We start from the raw sequence: 26,638 nt of genomic DNA on the forward strand, positions 1-26,638 counted from the left end.
TATAATCAGTGTTTTGGGCGAGGTCATAAAGTTCTCCAACAATGGCACTGCTCAAAAGTACACCCCTTTCTCGCAGATACGTTTCCAAGTATTTTTGGTTTCTTTTAGAATCTTTGTGAGACATTTTAGGTAACAATCCTTGTCTGGCATACATGGTATACTTTATGTTGCTCCGAACACCACCGTTCCTGTTCCTCTGGGTTTCTGCACATACGCACCAAGCATTCTAAGGCGGATTACATCATTTCGAAAGTCGGTTATTGACTCGACACAGACCAAAATTTAAAAGATGACCCAACGATAAAGTCAAAAACACCTCATCGATGAGGGGCCTTCAAAAAGTTCTACAAATGAGATGCAACAGTTCACAAGAAGCCAACTCAATTTTTTAATATACAGTACAAAGTATATATGTATAATTGGCAAAAAGATATTTTCTTACTAATTAAATATGTAGTATGAATTTTTGGGGGTTGTTTCCCCCAAAGGTGCGCCGTCCATATAATGCCATTTTCCCTTGCATCTCGTTCAACTCTAGTTAAAGACAAATAATGACCCATGACCTCCTCCAGGACATGCATTGAGCACACAAGGAGACATTGTAGAAGTCTCGGTAAATCAAGATCCGAGTGAAGTCTGCTAAAGCAAATGCACACCTTATTTATAATGTGAACACACATGTTGAACAGGAACACTTATGCAGAATTCTCTTTTTAAATGGTACATCATGTTCTGATGAGAGATTGTAAGGATAGTAATGGAGGGAATGCAACAAGGGTGATGTATACCTGGAGTGTTAGTTATTCAGGGTGAATTTCTACAGCATAAGGAGATGCTGGAACATCATTTTTACCCTCATCCACAACCTTGAGTGGCACCTCGTCGTGTGGCTGATCTTTCAACTCCCCAGTCTTATAGGAATGTTGCTTCTTCTTCTGCTTCTTACCTTTCAAGCACAGTAGCACAACAGCCACAATGGCACCTGTTGGTGAAACATAACATTAATCTTTATATATATATGTATATGTATAATTGTATATATATATATATATATATATATATACGAGCAAAAGTACCCGGCGTTGCTGGGTAATAATGAGTCGTTTCCTGATGGGAATATGATATATGCAATCTGGGTCCATCATCTAGAGGGGATTTTAAAAACACCGCAGGTACAGTATGGTTGTGTATTGAGGAAAAATGATGCTCGGGGCGAGATGTTCAATTTCCGCCCCTCGTAACTTCCCATAACTCTTTGAATGGTGTGTGTGTGTGTGTCCCGTATGTGTGTGTGTGTGTGTGTGTGTGTGTGTGTGTGTGTGTGTGTGTGTGTGTGTCCCCGTGTGTGTGTGTGTGTTTGTGTGTGTGTGTGTGTGTGTGTCCCTGTCCCTGTGTGTGTGTGTCCTTGTGTGTGTATCCCCATGTGTGTGTGTGTGTGTGTGTGTGTGTGTGTGTCCCTGTGTGCGCGTGTGTGTGTGTGTGTGTGTGTGTATGTGTCCCCGTGTGTGTGTGTCCCTTTGTGTGTGTCTGTGTGTCTGTGTCCCTGTGTGTGTGTGTGTGTGTGTGTCTCCATGTGTCTCCGTGTGTGTGTGTGTCCCTGTGTGTGTGTGTGTCTCACCGTGTGTGTGTGTGTGTGTGTGTGTGTGTGTGTGTCCCTGTGTGTGTGTGTGTCCCTGTGTGTGTGTGTGTCCCTGTGTGTGTGTGTCTCACCGTGTGTGTGTCCCTGTGTGTGTGTGTGTGTCCCTGTGTGTGTGTGTCCCTGTGTGTGTGTGTGTGTCCCCGTGTGTGTGTTTGTCCCCATGTGTTTGTGTCTCCGTGTGCCCGTGTGTGTGTGTGTGTGTGTGTGTGTGTGTGTGTGTGTGTGTGTGTGTGTGTGTGTGTGTGTGTGCAGTGTCCGTGTCAAGTCTGTAACCTTTTTACCATTTAAGTTTTGTCATCAAATTTTCACCAAAGCTTTATTATGAGAACACACGGGTCCCCATGGACCCAAAAGACCCTGAAGACCCAATGGACCCCAAAGACCCAAAAAACCCTGAGGATCCAAAAGACCCAAACAACCCCAAGGACCCAAATGACAAAGAGGACCCAAAATACCCCAATGACTCAGAAGACACCCAAGAACTCTGAAAATCCCAAATACCCCAAAGACCCAAAGGACCAAAAAGACCCAATGGGCCCCAAACACCCAATATACCCCAAAGACCCAAAATACACTGAAGACCCAAAAGACCTGAAAGACCCAAAAGACTGAAAAGACCCTAGAGACCCAATGAACTCCAAATACCCCAAATTTTGGTAAGACCCAAATACCCCAAATACCCTGAGACCTCAAGGACCCAAAAGACAGAAAAGTCATTGAAAACCCAATTGACCCAAAATATCCTGAAGACCCAAAAGACCCCAAAAACCCAAAAGACTGGAAAGACCCCAAGACCCTTAAAGACCCCAAAAACCCAAAATACACCAAATACCACTAAAGATCCAAAAGACCACATAGATGCAAAAGACCCCCAAATACCTTCAAATAACCAAAAGACCACAAAGATGCAAAAGACCCCCAAATACCTTTAAATACCAAAGAAGACCACAAACACCCAAAAGACCCTGAAGACACAAAAAACCCAAAGACTGTTAAATATCCAGCAGACCCAAAATACCCAAAATACCCCAAATATCCAAAAGACCCCAAATACCCTTAAATATCCAGAAGACCCAAAATAACCCAAATACCCCAAAGCCCACAAGACCCTTAAATACCCAAAAGACAACAAAAACCCAAAAGGCCCTGAAGACCCAAAATTCCCCAAAGACCCATAAAGACACCAAAGACCCAAAACACTGAAAAACCCCAAGACCCTTAAATACCCAAAAGACCACCAAGACCCAAATTACCCCAAATACCCCAAAGACACAAAAGACCCTGAAAATCCAAAGACCCCAAAGACCCTTAAATACCCAGAAGACCCAAAAGACCATGAAAACTAAAAATACCCCGAAGATCCAAAAGACCCAGAAGACCCTTAAATACCTCAAGGACCCAAAATATCTCAAAGACCCTTAAAGACCCAGAAGACCGAAAAGACCCCAAATACCGAAAAGACCCAAAAAACCAAAAGACCCCAGAGACCCAAAATATCCCAAAGACCCCCAAAAAATCGAAAAGAACCAGAAGACCAAAAAGTCCCTGAAAACCCCAAATACCCCAAAGCCCCTTAAAGACCCCACAGAACCAAACAATCCAAAACACCAAAAGACCCTTAAAGACCATGAGGACTCAGTAGAACCCAAAGACCCAAAATACCGAGATGACTGAAAAGACCCGAGGACCCCAAAGAGACAGAGGACCCAAAGGACTCAAATGACCTAAAAGACCCTGAAGACCCAAATGAACCAGAAGATCCCAAGGATGCAAAAGAGCTTGATCACCCAAATGACCCAAATTAACCAGAGGACCCAAAATACCCTTAGGACTCTCAAGACCCAAAAGAAGAGTAATTATGTCTCTTACATTGGAATTGTAGATGGTGGCTTGCAAACCAAGCCTCAAGGTTGGTGTATGGAATCGTTTTTTTATTTATTACAATAAATACATGGCGTAGGGAGGTGAAATTCACTGAACGTGACGTGCAAAGTGCGCAGAGTAAACTGAGTGTTCATTTATGTCTATAGGATGTCAATCCAAAACACCAAAAATACCCTTACAGACCTTGAGGGTGCAGTGGACCCCAAAGACCCAAATTACCCCAAAGACCCAAAATACCCCAAAGACCCAGATGACCGAAAAGACCCAAAAGATCCCAAGGATGTAAAAGAGCTTGAACACCGAAAAGTCCCAAATGAACCAGAGGACCCAAAAGACCCAAAAGAAGAGTAATTATGTCTCTTACATTGGAATTGTAGACGGTGGCTTGCAAACTGAGCCTCAAGGTCGGTGTATGGAAGCGTTTTTTTTTTTTATCACAATAAATACAAGGCACAGGGAGGTGACATTCGCTGAACGTTACGTGCAAAGACCGCAGAGTAAAACGAGTGTTCATTTACGCCTGTAGGATGTTTAATAAATAAAGATGATATAAGCACACCTGACACTAGGCCCAGACTTCGGCATGCTCAAACCGCTGTACCGTCAAAAACTGTTCCAACACGTCATTTATGATGCGCTTTATACGAGTCTATTATAAAACAGGAGCATCTTTCTGTCTGTCCGTCCACAAACTACACCCCCAGTTTTGGGGCTAGCCCCGCCAAACCTTCTGCGGAACGTTTTGGGGTCTTAGCGGATGTTGTAAGGGAGGAAGGAGGTTTCAAAATTCCTCAATAAAATTATGATTTTGAAATTGATTCGATACCGAGCTGCTCCAAATACGAAAGTGAACACATGATGACAATGCGCTGGTTTAATAATATCTCAACACAATCGTCATTTAACACAGTATTTTGTTAAAGTATCAATTTGTGATTTGAGTTTTGCTGTCTGGAATGAAAACAGAGATATTGAGTTCAAGTGAATGGGGAAATGACATGAGGGCCTCTAAATTCTAACTGTGATATTCGCGAATCGCCATATGTAGATTCGCCATTGACTGGGTATAGAGCCATTCAAACGGGTACGTTTTTTGTGCAAGTCCTTCACGAACCTGCAGTCCATGTCTGACGTTTGACCGAAGGTGGCACAGGAATGTGGAATTTATTGGTTCCATGGCTTTGCATTCACTGTTTCCACATTGTTTGTTTGCTTTTCACTTCCGACCCGTATGGGAAGCACAGGTACCTCACTAGTACATATACAGTGCATTCAGAAAGTATTCAGACCCCTTCACTTTTTTCACATTTTGTCATGTTGCAGCCTTATGCTGAAACCGTTTAAATTCATTTTTTCCCCCATCAATTTACACTCAATACCCCATAATGACAAAGAGAAAACAGGATTTTAGAAAGTTTTGCAAATTTATTAAAAAGAAAAAACTGAAATATCACATTGATATAAGTATTCAGACCCTTTGCTATGACACTTGAAATTTAGCTCAGGTGCCTCCCATTTCTCTTGATCATCTTTGAGATGTTTCTACACCTTGATGGGAGTCCACCTGTGGTAAATTCAATTGATTGGACATGATTAGGAAAGGCACACACCTGTCTATATAAGGTCTCACAGCTGACAACGCATATCAGAGCAAAAACCAAGCCATGAGGTCGAAGGAACTGCCTGCAGAGCTCAGAGACAGGATTGTGTCGAGGCACAGATCTGGAGTAGCCTACAAAAAAATCTCTGCTGCATTGAAGGTTCCCAAGAGCACAATGGCCTCCATCATTCTTAAATGGAAGAAGTTTGGAACAACCAGGACTCTTCCTAGAGCTGGCCGCCCGGCCAAACTGACCAATCGGGGGAGAAGGGCCTTGGTAAGAGAGGTGACCAAGAACCCGATGGTCACTCTGGCTGAGCCCCAGAGATCCTGTGTGGAGATGGGAGAAACTTCCAGAAGGACAACCATCACTGCAACACTCCACCGATCTGGGCTTTATGGCAGAGTGGCCAGACGGAAGCCTCTCCTCAGTGAAAGACACATGAAAGCCCACAGAATCTTGTTTCTCACAGTCTGAGAGTCCTTTAGGTGCTTTTTTGCAAACTCCAAGCGAACTTCCATGTGTCCACATTATTGGTCAATGCGTCTGTGCCTCGACACAATCCTGTCTCTGAGCTCTGCAGGCAGTTCCTTCGACCTCATGGCTTGGTTTTTGCTCTGATATGCATTGTCAGCTGTGAGACCTTATATAGACAGGTGTGTGCCTTTCCTAATCATGTCCAATCAATTGAATTTACCACAGGTGGCCTCCAATCAAGGTGTCGAAACATCTCAAAGATGATGAATAGAAATGGGAGGCACCTGAGCTAAATTTCAAGTGTCATAGCAAAGGGTCTGAATACTTATGTCAATGTGATATTTCAGTTTTTTCTTTTTAATAAATTTGCAAAACTTTCTAAAATCCTGTTTTCGGGTCTGAATATTTTCTGAATGCACTGTATACATATATATATATATTGCTTTTCATTTTTCATTTCTTTCTTCATCTTCCTTATTAGTCCCCTACCGGTGTACATCATAGGGGGCTATAGGTTTGCACTCCGTCCCTCCGTCTGTCAGTCTGTCGGTCCGTCAGTCCGTGACGCAAAGAACAGTTTTCCGGACTTTTTTTCCCCTAAACTCTTAATGCTAATGATTTCAAACTTGGCACATGGTTTCGTCATGATAAGTTACAGATCAAGTTCGAACTTCGCGACGTTCAATCATTTTTGACAAAGTTATGGCACTTTGAACTTTGGGAATTTCCCCAACAGTTTTCCGGACTATAATTTGGAGTGCGGTGAGTCATAATACTGTCTTCTATGACAGTGCTACCCAATGCCGGTAGGGGACATGTATTGCAGCGCAATACTCAGAATGCTTGTTCCTTTTTTCTCTCCCTCAAACATCTTTCACCCAAATGTAAGTTACATTCTATTCTTCATCATCTTCCTTACAACCCTCCCCCAGTGCCATTTATAAAGAGGGTCTGGCCATCTTTTGATCTCTCTACGGAGCGTCGTGATTGGCTGATCGCATGTGACATGGTTTCAAGGTGCCATGTTTCAATTTCCCCCCCACTGGTGTAAGACAGTGTTCGAGGCGGACCCTGGGAGATTTGGTCGTCTGATTGGCGTTCGTGGTTGAATAGCAACCCGCCGGACCAAGGAGTTATCCGCGACCGGCGTCCTCACACCGGCAGTTCGGGAGGAGTCTGAAAATTCCCCTCGCGGTGAACCCCAAATCTTGCGTCCGTAACAATATTTACCCCAATTGTTCTATTTACACCAATGTATTTACACCAAACGTTTCACACCAGGGGTCAAAGGGAAAAGACCTGCAACAACAACGGTTTTTTTTTTCTCAGCTACTACAGCAAGACTTTGTATTGTTGTTAACACCATACCGATGCCGAGCAGTACACCAAAGCAGATTCCGGCGATCTGTCCCCCACTCAGCTGTTGAGATGAGGGAATGCACTCTCCTTCCTCGTCACATTGGCAGGCATAGACTGGTTATGCCAGAGACATGGGGAAAGCAAGAATAACAGTGAGACTAAAAGGGAAGCACATCATAAGGGACATTACCACACTGGATCATTTGATGATGTGAATATTCATGGCCTTCACCTTTAATGGGATTCTCACTACGCTGTGTTGGTTTCCCCGAATCAGACACCACCACCAATACCACATGTTCACCTTCTGCCACCTCAGAAGCATTCAGGCTGAGCTTGGCATGGCTATCTGAAAGCAATTAGCCAGAGCAAAAGAAAGTTAAAGGAGTAAATAAAAACAGCTCAGATTGCTCGCATCTCATACATAACAAGTATAACGATCCACTTTCTTCGTTTAAAGGACCATTTTCGTTTTATTTTTGGTTGAACTACATCTGCTTTAAAGTTATCTTCAAATGTTTTCAAACATTTTTGGAGTATTGTCACTTTTATCTCACACAGATTTAATTTGGGGTTAGTTATGTTTCCGAAGATTTGTTTATAACACGAGGATTGAGCAACAAGTCCGTGGCTCATATAGAACAAGAGTAATCAAATAAGAGTGAGAGAGGAGTGAGAAGGCCTGACGAGAGAGGGAGGTCTTACACACTAGATCAAAGGTAGCAGTGAAACCTTAAGGAGTTTTCACCATAAAAGGAATATGGGAGAATGGGAAACAGGAAATACAAGGTGTTCCAAAAAGACCGACACAAATTTGGTTGTTAATATATTCAGGACCACAAATTATATAACAATACACTGTATTTAATATGATACAGAAAGTCATAAAGTTTTCTGCATTTTCAGGTCTGCTGGTTTAATCTAAAGGAAAATGGCGACTCCACAGGAGAAAGCTCAATGCGTCAAATGGTTCATTGAGATGAGATAAGACACGCAAGTTCAGCGTAATTTCCCTACGAGGAATGGAACAAATCCGCCATCGCAGACTAGTATCAGAGTGGTATTCAGAGAACTGGGATGACCAACCACCACTGTACACAGGATTTTGCATAAAAAACTGAAACTTTATGTGTATATTTTATGTGAAACTTTATGTGTATATGAAACTTTATGGTGCAGATTCTGCAGGAACTCAAACCAAATGGCGGACCCAAATGCAACGGGTTTCCCTTGGAAATGCTCAGTCGTGTAGAGGATGATGAAGATTACCTGAAAAAGGTCATGTTTACAGACAAAGCTTGATTTCATGTATCAGGAAAGGTCAACTGGCACAATGTGACATATGAGGGCTTTGAAAACCTCCACATGGTCATTTAACACATACGCGAAAGTCCAAACGTCAATGTGTGGTGTGACCTCCATGACCGCTTGGTGGGTCCGGTTTTCTTTGTGGAGGATACAGTGACCTCAACAATTTACATGAACATGTTGGAAGGATTCGCCTTCCCACACATTGAAGACCTGCAACCTGAAATCATTTTTAATGGGACGGCGCTCCCCCTCATTGGGCCTTAGTTGTCCGAGCCATCCTGGTTGACACATTTCCAGGTCGCTGGATTGGCCGGGACAGACCAACCGCCTGGCCCCCACGACCACCAAGACATAACCCCCTTGATTTGTTTCTGTGGGGGTTTGTCAAAGATGTTGTCTACAACACCAAGGTGGCAAACCTGCACGACCTTCATTCTCGGATCACAGCTGCAAGCGCAATGGTGGACGCAAACATGCTGAGCTGAACATGGCAAGAAGTCGTTGTACCACCTTGATGTCCAATAACTTGTGTACCACCTTGGACTTGATTAAAAGAAAAAAAGCCTTCAATTTCTGATATTTAGCCTTTTCAGTTGGGCCTCCCAATTGAAGCCCCGCCCATGGGGTGGGTACCGTTGCTAGTCGTCACAATGGAATCATCGTCACAATGAACGTTATGCGAACGTGAATGTTATGCGGGAGTCCAAACCTGAGAATGCTGGAGACCAAAGCTGAAATTGGGAAAACTAAATAGCCTATTTTACTCCTGGAGATCCCAGGATTACCCACCAAAAATATCGTTGCAATCGGTTCAGCCGATTTTGCGGTACCTTCGAATGGACAGACAGACAGACAGCCAGACAGACAGACAGACGGACGGACATTTGGTGAATTATAGTAAGATGAGGCTTCCGGTGAGGTTCCCACAGGATATGGTGGCCATCTTGGTTTTAAGGAAAACCTTTAAACATCGCTTTCTCCAGAACTGCTGCATGGATCGATAAAAAATTTCATACGTATGATCAACTCCGCATGAGGAAAAATGTTTCTGGACTATGACATCATGAGTCATGTGGTATGGTGGCCATCTTAGATTAAAATAAAAAAGATTTGAAAATCCATATCTCCCGAACCACTCAACGGATCAATCCGAAACTTCATATGTATGATTGACTACACATGCGGAATTTTGTTTGCCAAGTATGACTTCATCGGTCACATGGTATGGTGGCCATATTGGATTCAAGGGAAAAAATTGAAAATATACATCTCCAGAACCACTAAACCAATCCAAACCAAAATTTACAGATATGATCGACTACCCATGAGGAAAATTTATTGAAAATGATGACTTCAGTCATGTGGTGTGGAGGCAATTTTACCTGGAAGTCTATCATCACTGCTCGCAGTTCTAGTGATTTTTATTTTTTTTAAAGACACTAAACGGGGTATCATTGGGAGGAATTGAAGGAGAGGCAAGGGGATTGAGGAGAAAACAAGAGGGCTGAAGGTGGTAGAGAGCACTTTCCCCCTTTCCTGCCCCTCCCAATTCTCCTCCCCTTCCTCTTCCCATCCCTTCCCCTTCCTTATCCTCCATCTCCCCTAACCTGCCCTATCCTCCCCCCTCTCCCATTCCCTTGCCCAGCCTTCCCTTCATTCCTCTCCCTCCCTCTGCTCTCTCCACCCTCTTCATATTCCCGTCATGAAGCGACTCTGCTACCCGGCAATGCCGGGAGCCTTTGCTAGCTTGAAAAAAATAAAAATCTCGTATCCCAATCTATATTCGGATCTGCACCAAAATCAAATGAATTCGTCCTTGTCACACACACAACCTGCCGATGTTTTGTTCAAATCCGTCCTCAAGTTTTTGAGATGTCCTGCTCACAGACAGACAGATAGATAAACATGAGTGGAAATATAAACTCTGTCTACCTTTGGTGGTGGAGGTAATAATGATAATAGCATAATAACAATAATAATATTGTTTCGTTTGTAGGGGGTAGACAATGATTACCTTCGAGCCAGGTAGAATGTATAGATGTTAGTGTGCTCCGACTGTCATGAAGAAGAAGAAACCCCATGTAATAATTAGGAAATTTGTGTAGACCGTATGTCGGTTAGCTTGTATCTTCATCCCCATGAGAGGGGTGGGGTTTGTTAATTAGGGAGGGATTATGGTTAAATTAATCCCCTGTATGTAATTGCCTCTAATATTTTCCTGTGTTCCTTATGACAACGCACTACAGACACCGAGTAAGAAATCGGCCATTAACCACACTAATTAAAAACCAACTGGAACCAGGCATCAAGCACTACCGCTGATAACACCGACTTGGTCGACCGACAGGCAGGGCCATGAGCCACGCCCCGAAGAGCATTAATTGGTCCAGAATTTGATTGGCACAAGGACTGGTAAGATGGAACTCGCTGATAGGAGCGGATGCGGAGACGTCGTGGGATGACGTCAGAATCTCAAGTACAAAGTAATTGGAATGGCGGACATTTTTCCTTCTCGTTCTGGATCCCATAACGAATGGTCGCTATTGCTCTTGCTCAAGACAGCTTCATCGCAAACGGTCGTGTTCCGACATCTTGAAAGTGATCGTGAGGAGGAGTAACTGTGGACCAAGAATTGCGGTTTCCCGAGCATAGACAAGTGGACGGGTGCAGCCTGTTTGCTTCGCGCACGAAGCCAGGAGGGAGCGGAGCGAGCGACGAGGCCTGGTTTTCCTGCCCAGCAAAGTGTGCGGTTCCCGCCAAGGCTCTTTGACGATTCCTGACGAGATTTCAGAGCAGCTTTGAGCTCAGTGCCACAAACCACACATATTTATTTTCCAGTTATTTTATCCTTTGTCTGTATTCGGGTCTGTGTGGGAGCGCTCCACTTAGGCATCATAGTTATCGTGCATTATTTTGTGACCGGAATTTTCTTGAATAAATCCGGTATTTTTTGTACATTTTAATTCCTTGTCGGTTTGAGTTGATTTATTGCAGGGTCGAGGACGTCGGTTGGACTCGTGAAGGTAAGCTCTTCAGCCTCCTTTCCCTCGTGTGCAACGAAGGTTCGCCATTGAATTAAACGCCTCGGAGTTAAAGCTCGTTTGGTCCTCTGTGTCACCCTGTGGTGTTCACAACACAGGGTAGTCACGCGACAATATTAATATAATTACAAAAACATTACTATGAAAAATATCGCCCCTCCCAAAGGAGTTTCTGCCTTGGACAAACACAGTGCGTATAGATAGTAGCTTATCGCGACGTTTTTTTTCAAGGCTGCTTCCAATAACAAAAGGAACAACAATAATCTTAACATTGGTGATTGGTGGAGCGATAGTAACATTAATGACATGACCATCCCACCCACACTCACACCCACACCCGGCCCCTCCCTGAGGGTTAGGGTGTTTCTGTAATAATAAATAAACGTCACACAAAGACAATGCTGAAAGGAAGCTTCATAATCAATACTACTTCGTTACAAACAAACTGTGTCTTACGGTTGTGTTTCTTAATGGCCCAGACATGATCCTGTGAGATGAGACTGAAAGTGAAAGGAAAGCTGTTGTTGATCCCATCGGCATCTTGAGCTTTAAGGGTCACCGTTTGACCGTCCCAACGTTTGTGGCAAAGGCTTCGGTGTGTAGAGGCGTCTCCCAGCACTTTGGGTGCATTATCATTCACATCCAGGATTGTCACATTCACTTCTGCTTCTGATGTCAGCAATGCATTTGCTGCGGTCAAAAGGCAGGGAACCAGGGCCACACGGAACATGTGAGCTTGAAGAACTATCATGAGTCAAATAGTAGGAAGCAGTTTTACTGAGAAAGGAATGGAACAATATCACAAAACCCCTTCAGCAATGACAATATTAGGAAGTAAATCCATTCAATTTTTCATTCAAAATGTCCAGCAAACTTGTGATCAAAGCAAAACAAGAATGTCCAGATAGACAAATTGACAGTTTATCAGATATTGTACCTCAAATATGGCCAAACTCATTTTCAATCAAATGTGGCTTTTACTCACCTTGGGACATCATCACAAAGAGGTGACTGAATAATAGGCTAACATAGGCACAGGTTGGGCCTGAAAGATAGACTTTCACATCAGATTGCTCCATACAGGTTGCTTCTGACAAACCAGATGTGATCTGCTTAACAGAAACTTTCCTCCTTCATGACGTCTCTGATTCCTTGGTATCTTTCCCAAGTTACTCCCTCCTCCGGTATGATAGACCTGAGCCTCGTCCTGGAGGTGGGGTTGCTATCTTTATAAAAAACTCTCTTCCTCACTCGCCCTGCACTGCCCTCTCTCCACCTCACCCCCAGGAATACCTTTGGCTACGGCTTCCCCTTCGCTCCCACCTTTTGTTCATATGTGTGTTGTACCGTCCACCAAACAGTGATGACTCCATCTACATCTCGCTGTCTGATAATATGGACCAACTTCTATCTACCCATCCCAACTCTCTCTTCCTCATATGTGGTGATTTCAACTGTCACCATGCCAGTTGGCTGGGTGTGGGTACCTCTCTCACCAGCCATGGCTCTTCAGCAAAGGACTTCTGTGACTCACTGGGACTGACACAATCTGTCAATTTCCCAACCCGGATCTCAGTCAACGGAGCATCTTCTCTTCTGGACTTGGTTACTAGGGCATGCCCGTACTATATCTATATCTAAAATTATATCCCCCCCCCTCTATTTACATGAAATGGTTTGGTCCAAAGCGAACGGCTTCCGGAGTTTGGTAAAGAAATCGCCATCGCGTGCACAAACGCGCAGGAAAGCGAATGAATCGCAAATTCGTTTTTATTAGTTGTAAAACATAGTTTAACGCCAACATAGTTTGCAAACGTGAAATAAATGAATACGCTCTCAAATGTGCCATCCGAGGCAGAGTGTGCCCGCCACGTTCGGCACACGCGATCGTTCGCTGCTCTCTGATTGGTTGAATCGTTTTTTGGACATAGCTCGGTAAGTAATTGTCCGATTAATATGAAACCTTGAAAAGGCACATCCTCGGGTCCCCAGCAATATACCTGGCAAGTTAAAAGTATATCGGACCCGTGGTTGTCGAGAAACAGCGGTCACAGACAGACAAACGTACAAACGTACAAACGTACAGACAGAGATTACTGGAATTATAGATAGATGACTAACTTCCCTGAAAATGTCTGCTGCTCTTCTTCTGCTCCAATCGGCTCTTCTGATCATGTGCTTGTTAAAGTGGACATCTCTCTGACCATTCTCAGAGAGCCTCCTCAGCGTGGACGAGTCTGGCATTTCACTCAGGGCAACTGGCATGGTCTTCAAGCAGCCATCAATCATCTGGACTGGTCTCCCATCTCGACTGCCTCTGACATCAACTCATCCTGGGAATTCTTCCAAAGTAAATTGCTCTCTCTCATGCACAGATTTATCCCATCTCGTCTTCAGTTGTCATACCCTTCCTCCCGTCCATGGTACACGGAATCTTGTGGTGAGGCTATTGCCCAGAAACAACTTGCTTTCGTCTCCTGGAAAGCAAATCCAACGGAAGGAAATCTCATTTCCTTTCACAAAGCCCGAAACAAGTGTGTGTCCACCCTCAGGAGAGCCAGGAAACAATATCTCTCCGTTCTCAGGACCGAACTCTCTTATCTGTCTCCCTCTTCCAAATCCTGGTGGTGTCTGGTCAAATCTGTTTCTGGTGTTTGTTCCCCCTCCATCCCCTCCCTCACCTCAAATGGCCACACGGCTGACTCCGCACGTGAAAAAGCTGAATGCCTCAACTCTGTGTTTGCCTCTAAATCTTGTGTCCCAAACCCATCCCGCTCTGTACCCACCGTACCCAGTCATACCCAGCTGCTCCTGGACTCTGTGTCCTTTCCTCCTGACAAGGTGGAAAAGTTTCTGTCAACCCTCGACTCTGATTCTGCAACTGGACCTGACGGCATCAGCCCACGGGTCCTAAAATCATGTTCTTCCGCTCTTTCACTCCCTCTCTCTGTTCTCTTCACCCTCTCTTTTGCTCAAGGTCATCTTCCATCTGCTTGGAAATCTGCAAACATCACCGCTTTGCACAAAAAAGTGCAAAAACAGATCCCAGCAACTACAGACCAATCAGCCTTCTCCCAATTTTCAGCAAAGTCATGGAATCCATCATTGCTTCAGATATGAAATCTTTCCTCTTCTCCAATGGCTTGATCTCTGATCATCAATTCGGTTTCAGACCTGGACACTCCACTCTGGACATGCTGCTTCTGCTTTCTCAACAATGGATGGAGGTCCTCAATGCCAAACAGGAAATTAGAGCAGTCTCCCTTGACATATCACGTGCCTTCGATACGGTCTGGCACCCCGCTCTGCTCACCAAGCTCTCCTCTTTTGGTATCCATGGAAATCTCCACGCATGGCTGGTGGACTTCCTCTCTAGTCGTAGTCAACGTGTGGCCCTGAATGGGTTTCTCTCATCTCCTCTTCCTGTTCAGGCTGGAGTTCCCCAAGGCAGTGTTCTGGGCCCTGTGCTTTTTCTGGTCTTCATCAATGATCTCTCTGACTCTCTTGAAAATCCTCTCTATCTCTTTGCTGACGACTCTACTCTCTGTCGCTCCATTCTTCATCCCTCAGGTCGGCAGTCTGCAGCCTCCTCACTCTCTGCAGACCTTGACAAAATCACAGACTGGGCAAACAAGTGGAACATGTCTTTCAATCCTGACAAATCTCACACTCTTACGATGTCTCTCCGAAAAGACCGACTGGACAACCCTCCCATCCACTTTCTGAATAATCCTCTCCAAGAAGTTCTGTCACTCAAGCTTTTGGGTCTCACTATCTGCCATGATCTTTCCTGGGAAAACCACATTTCAAATCTGGCCTCCAAAGCCAGTCGCCGACTGGGCATCCTCCGTCGTGCGAAGTCCTTCCTTGAAACACCTGAGCTCCTCACCACATACAAGGCTTTCATCCGCAGCTCAATGGAATACTGCTCTCCCCTCTGGGCTGGTGCTCCTGCCTCACACCTAGCTCGCCTTCACGCTGTTGAAACCAAAGCATTCAGAATCATTGGAATCTCCCGCGATGAAGCTAACTCCAAGGGCCTCTCACTCACTCACCGCAGGCAGGTTGGTGGTCTTTCCGTCTTCTACCGACTGCTCTCTGGCCTTGCCCCCCCCCAGCTCTCTCTGGGCTCTTTCCGGCAAATATTCCGACAGGTCGCACAAGATCTGCCTGCAACCCTCTTATGGTTAAACTGCCAAAATCAAGACTTTCTGCTCACCTTCACTCCTTCATTCCTCTTTTCTCCCGCCTCTGGAACAAACTCCCTCACTCTCTTCAATCCCACTCCACCCTCCAAGTCTTTATAACAGCTGTTCACCACCATCTCTTATCTTCCCCCATCCAAAACCTTGATCTTTTCTACCCCCGCTAATTTCACCCCAATTCCACTTTTTTGAAATACCAACTTCTGTCCTGGAAGTCCTTGGTGTACTTGTGTTTTATACTTGTCCCTCCCCCCCCCCCCCTTCCCATGCCTCCTCCCCCCGGGCCCTCTCCCTTCCACACATCTCCCTGCTCTCGGATGTTGTGTTTGTGTGCTTCCCCTTCTCTCCCCATCTTGTCTTCCACTCCCTCTTTTTGTGTATTTTGTTTGTCTGGTTGATTTGTTTGTGAAGTAAATGTTAGCTCTTTCACGAGCCTCGATTCAGTATACAAAAAAAAAAAAAGGAGAAAAAAAAGAAGAAGATCTTTAGGATACTTCTTCCAGATATTTGACAGCAGAGAAATGAGAAGAGCACATTAACCTGACAATACTAATTACCTGCAGCCAGAAGGGCCTTGTCAACAGACATCAGTAAGTGGTATATAGAAGTTAGTATATAGTACGAGTACAAAATCCCATCAACAATGACGGCTTGGAATAGATTATTTGACGGTGCAGCCTCGTGCGCGTGTCAATGTCTCAAGCCTCGGCCTCAAGCCAGGTGCGCTTATATCTTCTTTATTTATTAGACATCATACGGATGTAAATGAACACTCATTTTACTCTACCTGCGTTGCACATCATGTGCAGCGAATTTCACGTCCCTGCCCGTTGTATTTATTGCTATTGAGAAAAAACGCTTCTGTACACTGCCCTTGAGGCTCGGGTTGAAAGTCACCGTCGACAATTCAACAGAAGAGACGTAATTACTCTTTTATGGAAATTTTTCGAGTTTTTTATCCATAAAAATAGACAGTGGCGTCAAACACACAGTTGTGTGAAAAGATTGGTCTTTGTAACCTTCGTCACTTCATCCTTAAGAAGGGGGACAGACAAATACATAAATACACTGTGTTTTATGTCAGGGAAAGCAAGAAAAGATTATTTATTAGACATCCTATGGACAAATGAACACTCGTTTTACTTTACTCGGATAATGTTGCATATTATTTGTGGCGAATTTCACCTCCCTGCACCTGTATTTATTGTTATTAAATAACGCACTCCCTGCACCTTGTATTTATTGTTATTAAATAAAGAACTCCCTGCACATGGTATTTATTGATATTAAATAACGCACCTCCCTGCACTTTGTATTTATTGTTATTAAATAAAGAACTCCCTGCACATGGTATTTATTGATATTAAATAACGCACCTCCCTGCACTTTGTATTTATTGTTATTAAATAACGCACTCCCTGCACATGGTATTTATTGTTATTAAATAAAGAACTCCCTGCACATGGTATTTATTGATATTAAATAACGCACCTCCCTGCACATTGTATTTATTGTTATTAAATAACGCACCTCCCTGCACATTGTATTTATTGTTATTAAATAACGCACTCCCTGCACCTTGTATTTATTGTTATTAAATAACGCACCTCCCTGCACCTTGTATTTATTGATATTAAATAAGGCACTCCCTGCACATTGTATTTATTGATATTAAATAACGCACCTCCCTGCACTTTGTATTTATTGTTATTAAATAACGCACTCCCTGCACATGGTATTTATTGTTATTAAATAAAGAACTCCCTGCACATGGTATTTATTGATATTAAATAACGCACCTCCCTGCACATTGTATTTATTGTTATTAAATAACGCACCTCCCTGCACATTGTATTTATTGTTATTAAATAACGCACTCCCTGCACCTTGTATTTATTGTTATTAAATAACGCACCTCCCTGCACCTTGTATTTATTGATATTAAATAAGGCACTCCCTGCACATTGTATTTATTGATATTAAATAACGCACCTCCCTGCACTTTGTATTTATTGTTATTAAATAACGCACCTCCCTGCACCTTGTATTTATTGTTATTAAATAACGCACTCCCTGCACCTTGTATTTAATGTTATTAAATAACACACTCCCTGCACCTTGTATTTATTGTTATTAAATAACGCACTCCCTGCACCTTGTATTTATTGTTATTAAATAACGCACTCCCTGCACCTTGTATTTATTGATATTAAATAACGCACATCCCTGCACCTTGTATTTATTGTTATTAAATAACGCACTCCCTGCACCTTGTATTTATTGTTATTAAATAACGCACCTCCCTGCACATTGTATTTATTGATATTAAATAACGCACATCCCTGCACCTTGTATTTATTGATATTAAATAACGCACATCCCTGCACCTTGTATTTATTGATATTAAATAACGCACATCCCTGCACCTTGTATTTATTGTTATTAAATAACCAATATTAAACCACCAAGGCAATGACCAGCACTTCTGGAACAATGTGCTCTGGACAGATGTGTCAAACGTAGAGCTATTTGGCCACAGTACCAGAAGACATGTTTGGTGAAAACCAAAGACAGCATTTGACCACAAGAACCTGATACCAACTGTAAAGCATGGTGGTGGAAATATTATGGTTTGGGGCAGCTTTGCTGCATCAGGGCCTGGGCAGCTCACCATCATAGAATCCACTCTGAATTCTTCATTGTACCAGAGGGTGCTTGAGGATAATGTGAGGCCATCTGTCGGAAAGTTGAAGCTCAACCGAAGGTGGACCTTGCAACATGACAATGACCTGAAACATACCAGTAAATCCACCAAGGAATGGCTGAAAAGAAAGAAATGGAGGGTTCTGGAATGGCCAAGTCAAAGCCCGGATCCAAATCCCATCGAGATGTTGTGGGGGGATTTGAAATGAGCTGTGCATGCAAGAAACCTTGTGTTTTATACTTCTCCCACACCACCCCCCCCCCCCCTTCCCACGCCTTCTCCCCCCAAGCCCTCTCCCTCCCACACATCTCCCTGGTCTCAAATGTTGTGTTTGTGTGCTTCCCCTTCTCTCCCCATCTTGTCTTCCGCTCCCTCTTTTTATATATTTTGTTTGTCTGGTTGATTTGTTTGTGAAATAAATGTTAGCTCTTTCACGAGCCTCGATTCAGTATACAAACAAGTACAAAAAGTTTTAATTTAAACAAAAGCCACGTCGATGTTACACAATGCCTAGATGCAGCTGTGCCTATAACGTCGATGTTATAGGCACAGGACATTCCTATTGATTCGATTACTTGATGTTATTTTTGTGCAAAGTGAAAATATATCTCGGCAATTTCCCGTGTGTGGCGACAAATTTTTAATATATCTCGGCATTTTCCCATCTGTTATTTCAGGCGGTGTATGACTGACCATGCCGCGATTTAAAATATATATATCTCGGCAATTTCCCGTATGTGGCGACACGTGAACGAAGCTATGCTCCTCTCTCCACATTATTGTGACGACGTATAAATTAAATATTTCATCGTGACGATTGTCATCAAATGGACGAATTTTTCATATATCTCGGCATTTTCCCATCTGTTATTTCAGGCGGTGTATGACTGACCATGCCGCGATTTAAACAAAATATATATATATCTCGGCAATTTCCCGTATGTGGCGACACGTGAACGAAGCTATGCTCCTCTCTCCACATTATTGTGACGACGTATAAATTAAATATTTCATCGTGACGATTGTCATCAAATGGACGAATTTTTAATATATCTCGGCATTTTCCCGTCTGTTATTTCGGGCAGTGTATGACTGACCATGCCGCGATTTAAACAAAATATATATATCTTGGCATTTTCCCGTCTGTTATTTCGGGCGGTGTATGACTGACCATGCCGCGATTAAAAAAAATATATCTCAATGGACTTGAAGTTACAGGCCTTTGAGAATTCATTTCGTTCTATAAAGGGCAACTTTCATCGGATTTTCTTCCCTTTTTTTTTCAACCGAGTCTAAAACTATGTTAGCGACTGTGAAAAATGAAATGATATATCGAATTTGATTTGAAATAAAACTGTGTGAGAGAGGAAGACACCACGGGCCTAGAAAACAGGCCTCAAAGCTATGCAAGTTAATAAAATGGTGGATATTTGTTTATATGAGGCCTCTCCCAGAATGGGTGGAGCTATGGTTCCCAGAATGGGTGGAGCTTTGAGGTTTTGTCTTCTCTGCAAGAATAAGAAGAACAAGAACAAGAAGAACAACAACAACAGCAGAGGGCACTCTATGAGCAGCGTCTGCGAAGCGGCTAAAATAAACCCCCTCAAACATCGCACAGCTGAAAGAATTCTGCATGGAGGAGTGGGCAAAAATTTCTCCCAGTCGATGTCAGAGACTGGTAGACAGTTATAAGAAACGCCTCCTTGAGGTTGTTTCTGCCAAAGGGGGCAATACCACCTATTAGAGCCAAGGGTGTACTTACTTTTTCCACAGAAGGAAATAGCATCACTGTTAATTTTTTGTTGAATAAATTATTGCAAAGTCAATTTTACATTGTTTTTTTTTCAATTAGATCACCTTTATCTATAGATAGTTTAAATGATCAAATATTGATATGTCCACATATGTTAAAAAGATTTTAAAAAACATCTCATGGGGGTGTACTTCCTTTTTCCACATGCGAAATTTGCATTTATGTTTATTTAAATTATACAATGGACTACAAAATGTAAATGTTTCATGATATTTGTTATATTATATCACCTTTATCTATCAATATTGTTGAAATGAAGATCAAATAGCTGTATGTTGAAATATGTTGAAAAAGTCAAAACTTTACATGGGGTGTACTTACTTTATCACGTGAATCACGTGAATCACGTCACCTCACCACCACCTTGTGTTTTATACTTCTCCCACCCCCCTCTCCCCCCTTCCCACGCCTCCTCCCCCCAAGCCCTCCCCCTCCCACACATCTCCCGATGTCCCTGCTCTCAAATGTTGTGTTTGTGTGCTTCCCCTTCTCTCCCCATCTTGTCTACCGCTCCCTCTTTTTATATATGTTGTTTGTCTGTTTGATTTGTTTGTGAAATAAATGATAGCTCTTTCACGAGCCTCGATTCTGTATTAAAAAAAGAAAGAAAAAAGAAAAAAAGAATGTATACACAAAGAATTAAGTTAAGCACCCCTACACAACGAATTAAGGTAAGCACCCCCTAATATATATTCTTTGTGTATATGTATACATTGGCATATATTCTAAGGTATGTGAGATCAAATAATGATTGGTATGACATTAGCAATTATCCATTGATGAAATTGAGTGATCAAAGTGAAAAAAACTGATTGGTTGAGTCAGTGATCCGATCACGTGGGTCCTACACACGTTATTGACGCAAAGATCGCTAGAGGTCTTCTCAGAACAATGACTGTACGTTAGAAAACATAAACGTCATCCACACTGTCCGTGATGGACCTATAGCTCCATACTTAAATTGAGGTGAAAATATGCCTAAAATTCCCAAAAAATTTCACCTTAAATTATTCAGAATAAAATATTGAAAACGGCATGATTGTTATGTTTTTATGTGACCATAATATCACTTCTCCAGAAAATATAGCAATATCATGGGTATATTACACTGTTTTGACGACAACAAACTTGTAATGTGCGAGGTTGTAAAAAAACGGGGGGGGGGGGGGTGCTTAACTTAATTCTTTGTGTATATATGTACGCGTGCACAGTATCACCTTGAACCTGAGCTCACTTTCCTTGAACTCGAGGAAGGTGAGCAGGAGTTTACCAATAATTTGCATTTACCAATAATTCTGTGCTACAATAACTCGTATATTATTTACTCATATAATTCTGTGCTTTTGTTGGGTTTATTATACACATGACTTTTGGGGTACTTCCTCTACGGGTGCACTGTTCAGTACACCTCCTAATGCAACCAACTGCACCTGGCTCGTGGTTATTTGTGTAGGTGCTCTTCCCGTGGCAATTACTTCACCTCGCTCGGTCCTGATCTATCACAAGAATGATATGAGAGATACTTTGTTGTCATAATTTACATCGATCTTATTTACAGATATTTAGTTTGAACAAATGTATTTGTGAGCGCCACGTTATTAAAATTACCTCAACTCCACGTAATTCAATTCAACTCCCGCTGTGCAATTCAAAACACCTCACCACAACATAATCCAAAACAACTCACCACCACATAATCCAAAACAACTCACCACCACATAATCCAAAACAACTCACCACCACATAATCCAAAACAACTCACCACCACATAATCCAAAACAACTCACCACCACATAATCCAAAACAACTCACCACCACATAATCCAAAACACCTCACCACCACATAATCCAAAACACCTCATCACCACGTAATCCAAAACACCTCACCACCACGCAATTCAAAACACCTCACCACAACATAATCCAAAACACCTCACCACCACATAATCCAAAACAACTCACCACCACATAATCCAAAACAACTCACCACCACATAATCCAAAACAACTCACCACCACATAATCCAAAACACCTCACCACCACATAATCCAAAACAACTCACCACCACATAATCCAAAACAACTCACCACCACATAATCCAAAACACCTCACCACCACATAATCCAAAACAACTCACCACCACATAATCCAAAACAACTCACCACCACATAATCCAAAACACCTCACCACAACATAATCCAAAACAACTCACCACCACATAATCCAAAACAACTCACCACCACATAATCCAAAACAACTCACCACCACATAATCCAAAACAACTCACCACCACATAATCCAAAACACCTCACCACCACATAATCCAAAACACCTCACCACCACATAATCCAAAACAACTCACCACCACATAATCCAAAACAACTCACCACCACATAATCCAAAACAACTCAACACCACATAATCCAAAACAACTCACCACCACATAATCCAAAACAACTCACCACCACATAATCCAAAACACCTCACCACAACATAATCCAAAACAACTCACCACCACATAATCCAAAACACCTCACCACCACATAATCCAAAACAACTCACCACCACATAATCCAAAACAACTCACCACCACATAATCCAAAACACCTCACCACAACATAATCCAAAACAACTCACCACCACATAATCCAAAACACCTCACCACCACATAATCCAAAACAACTCACCACCACATAATCCAAAACAACTCACCACCACATAATCCAAAACAACTCACCACCACATAATCCAAAACACCTCACCACCACATAATCCAAAACACCTCACCACCACATAATCCAAAACACCTCCCCACCACATAATCCAAAACACCTCACCACCACATAATCCAAAACAACTAACCACCACATAATCCAAAACAACTCACCACCACATAATCCAAAACAACTCACCACCACATAATCCAAAACACCTCACCACCACATAATCCAAAACAACTCACCACCACATAATCCAAAACAACTCACCACCACATAATCCAAAACACCTCCCCACCACATAATCCAAAACACCTCACCACCACATAATCCAAAACAACTCACCACCACATAATCCAAAACACCTCACCACCACATAATCCAAAACACCTCACCACCACATAATCCAAAACACCTCACCACCACGTAATTCAAAACACCTCACCACCACGTAATTCAAAACACCTCACCACCACGTAATTCAAAACACCTCACCACCACGTAATTCAAAACAGCTCACCACCATGTAATTCAAAACACCTCACCACCACGTAATTCAAAACACCTCACCACCACGTAATTCAAAACACCTCACCACCACATAATCCAAAACACCTCACCACCACGTAATCCAAAACACCTCACCACCACGTAATTCAAAACCTCACCACCACATAATCCAAAACACCTCACCACCACGTAATCCAAAACACCTCACCACCACATAATCCAAAACACCTCGCCACCACGTAATCCAAAACACCTCGCCACCACGTAATCCAAAACACCTCGCCACCACGTAATTCAAAACACATCACCACCATGTGATTCAAAACACCTCGCCACCATGTAATCCAAAACACCTCGCCACCACGTAATCGAAAACACCTCGCCACCACGTAATCCAAAACACCTCGCCACCACGTAATCCAAAACACCTCACCACCATGTAATCCAAAACACCTCACCACCACGTAATCCAAAACACCTCATCACCACGTAATCCAAAACACCTCACCACCACATAATCCAAAACACCTCACCACCACGTAATCCAAAACACCTCATCACCACGTAATCCAAAACACCTCACCACCACGTAATCCAAAACACCTCATCACCACGTAATCCAAAACACCTCACCACCACATAATCCAAAACACCTCACCACCACGTAATCCAAAACACCTCACCACCACATAATCCAAAACACCTCACCACCATGTAATCCAAAACACGTCACCACCATGTAATCCAAAACACCTCACCACCACGTAATCCAAAACACCTCACCACCACGTAATTCAAAATGCCTCACCGCCACGTAATCCAAAACACCTCACCACCATGTAATTCAAAATTCCTCACCGCCACGTAATCCAAAACACCTCACCACCACGTAATTCAAAACGCCTCACCGCCATAAAACATGTAATAAAAACACCTCACCACCACATAATTCAAAACACCTCACCACCACGTAATTCAAAACACCTCACCACCACGTAATTCAAAACACCTCACCACCTCGTAATCCAAAAAAACCTCACCACCATGTAATCCAAAACACCTCACCACCACGTAATCCAAAACACCTCACCACCACGTAATCCAAAACACCTCACCACCACATAATCCAAAACACCTCACCACCACGTAATCCAAAACACCTCACCACCACATAATCCAAAACACCTCACCACCATGTAATTCAAAACACCTCACCACCACGTAATCCAAAACACGTCACCACCATGTAATCCAAAACACCTCACCACCACGTAATCCAAAACACCTCACCACCACGTAATTCAAAACGCCTCACCGCCAAGTAATCCAAAACACCTCACCACCACGTAATTCAAAACGCCTCACCGCCACGTAATCCAAAACACCTCACCACCACGTAATTCAAAACGCCTCACCGCCACGTAATCCAAAACACCTCACCACCACGTAATTCAAAACACCTCACCACCACGTAATTCAAAACACCTCACCACCACGTAATCCAAAAAAACCTCACCACCATGTAATCCAAAACACCTCATCACCACGTAATCCAAAACACCTCACCACCACGTAATCCAAAACACCTCACCACCACATAATCCAAAACACCTCACCACCACGTAATCCAAAACACCTCACCACCACATAATCCAAAACACCTCACCACCATGTAATTCAAAACACCTCACCACCACGTAATCCAAAACACGTCACCACCATGTAATCCAAAACACCTCACCACCACGTAATCCAAAACACCTCACCGCCACGTAATCCAAAATACCTGACCACCAAGTAATCCAAAACACCTCACCACCATGTAATCCAAAACACCTCACCACCACATAATCCAAAACACCTCACCACCATGTAATTCAAAACACCTCACCACCACATAATCCAAAACACGTCACCACCATGTAATCCAAAACACCTCACCACCACGTAATCAAAAACACCTCACCGCCACGTAATTCAAAACGCCTCACCGCCACGTAATCCAAAACACCTCACCACCACGTAATTCAAAACGCCTCACCGCCACGTAATCCAAAACACCTCACCACCATGTAATTCAAAACACCTCAACACCACGTAATCCAAAACACCTCAACACCACATAATCCAAAACACCTCACCGCCACGTAATCCAAAACACCTGACCACCAAGTAATCCAAAACACCTCACCACCATGTAATTCAAAACACCTCACCACCATGTAATCCAAAACACCTCAACACCACATAATCCAAAACACCTCACCACCATGTAATCCAAAACACCTCAACACCACATAATCCAAAACACCTCACCACCATGTAATCCAAAACACCTCACCACCACATAATCCAAAACACCTCACCACCATGTAATCCAAAACACCTCAACACCACATAATCCAAAACACCTCATCACCAAGTAATCCAAAACACCTCACCACCAAGTAATCCAAAACACCTCAACACCACATAATCCAAAACACCTCACCACCATGTAATCCAAAACACCTCAACACCACATAATCCAAAACACCTCACCACCATGTAATCCAAAACACCTCAACACCACGTAATCCAAAACACCTCACCACCATGTAATCCAAAACACCTCAACACCACGTAATCCAAAACACCTCACCACCATGTAATCCAAAACACCTCAACACCACATAATCCAAAACACCTCACCACCATGTAATCCAAAACACCTCAACACCACATAATCCAAAACACCTCACCACCATGTAATCCAAAACACCTCAACACCACATAATCCAAAACACCTCATCACCAAGTAAACCAAAACACCTCAACACCACATAATCCAAAACACCTCACCACCAAGTAATCCAAAACACCTCAACACCACATAATCCAAAACACCTCACCACCATGTAATCCAAAACACCTCACCACCACATAATCCAAAACACCTCACCACCATGTAATCCAAAACACCTCACCACCACATAATCCAAAACAACTCACCACCATGTAATCCAAAACACCTCACCACCACATAATCCAAAACACCTCACCACCATGTAATCCAAAACACCTCACCACCAAGTAATCCAAAACACCTCACCACCATGTAATCCAAAACACCTCACCACCATGTAATCCAAAACACCTCATCACCAAGTAATCCAAAACACCTCAACACCACATAATCCAAAACACCTCACCACCATGTAATCCAAAACACCTCACCACCACATAATCCAAAACACCTCACCACCATGTAATTCGTGCTGTACTCTTCAAGGTGATTCACAGCAGAGAGAAGAGATGAGAACTAATGTATTTATAAGCATGTCCAAGTAACATCATCACCGATTGGTTCTTCAGTCATGATGTCATTGGTGTTATAA

The 26,638-nt window shown here is 43.0% G+C and overlaps 1 protein-coding gene across 2 annotated transcripts in view; it reads right to left on the minus strand.

The window, feature by feature from the left end:
* Positions 1 to 364: 364 nt before the first annotated feature.
* Positions 365 to 26,638, minus strand: part of LOC137422091 (cadherin-17-like) — a 327,803-nt gene continuing 301,529 nt past the window's right edge. Inside the window, exons 15-19 of one of the 2 annotated variants that reach the window (XM_068108842.2) lie at positions 11,769 to 12,002; positions 7,193 to 7,309; positions 6,970 to 7,074; positions 789 to 982; positions 365 to 636 (exon numbers count right to left, since the gene is read on the minus strand). In XM_068108842.2, the coding sequence (XP_067964943.2) occupies positions 801 to 982; positions 6,970 to 7,074; positions 7,193 to 7,309; positions 11,769 to 12,002 (638 nt within the window). In that variant the 3' untranslated portion in view covers positions 365 to 636; positions 789 to 800. Of the gene's footprint in view, positions 983 to 6,969; positions 7,075 to 7,192; positions 7,310 to 11,768; positions 12,003 to 26,638 lie in introns of both variants that reach the window. The other variant, XM_068108841.2, reaches the window with a different exon arrangement.

The sequence above is a fragment of the Myxine glutinosa genome, chromosome 2, assembly GCF_964187855.1.
Source record: "Myxine glutinosa chromosome 2, kmMyxGlut1.1, whole genome shotgun sequence".
NCBI classification, from domain to species: domain Eukaryota; kingdom Metazoa; phylum Chordata; class Myxini; order Myxiniformes; family Myxinidae; genus Myxine; species Myxine glutinosa.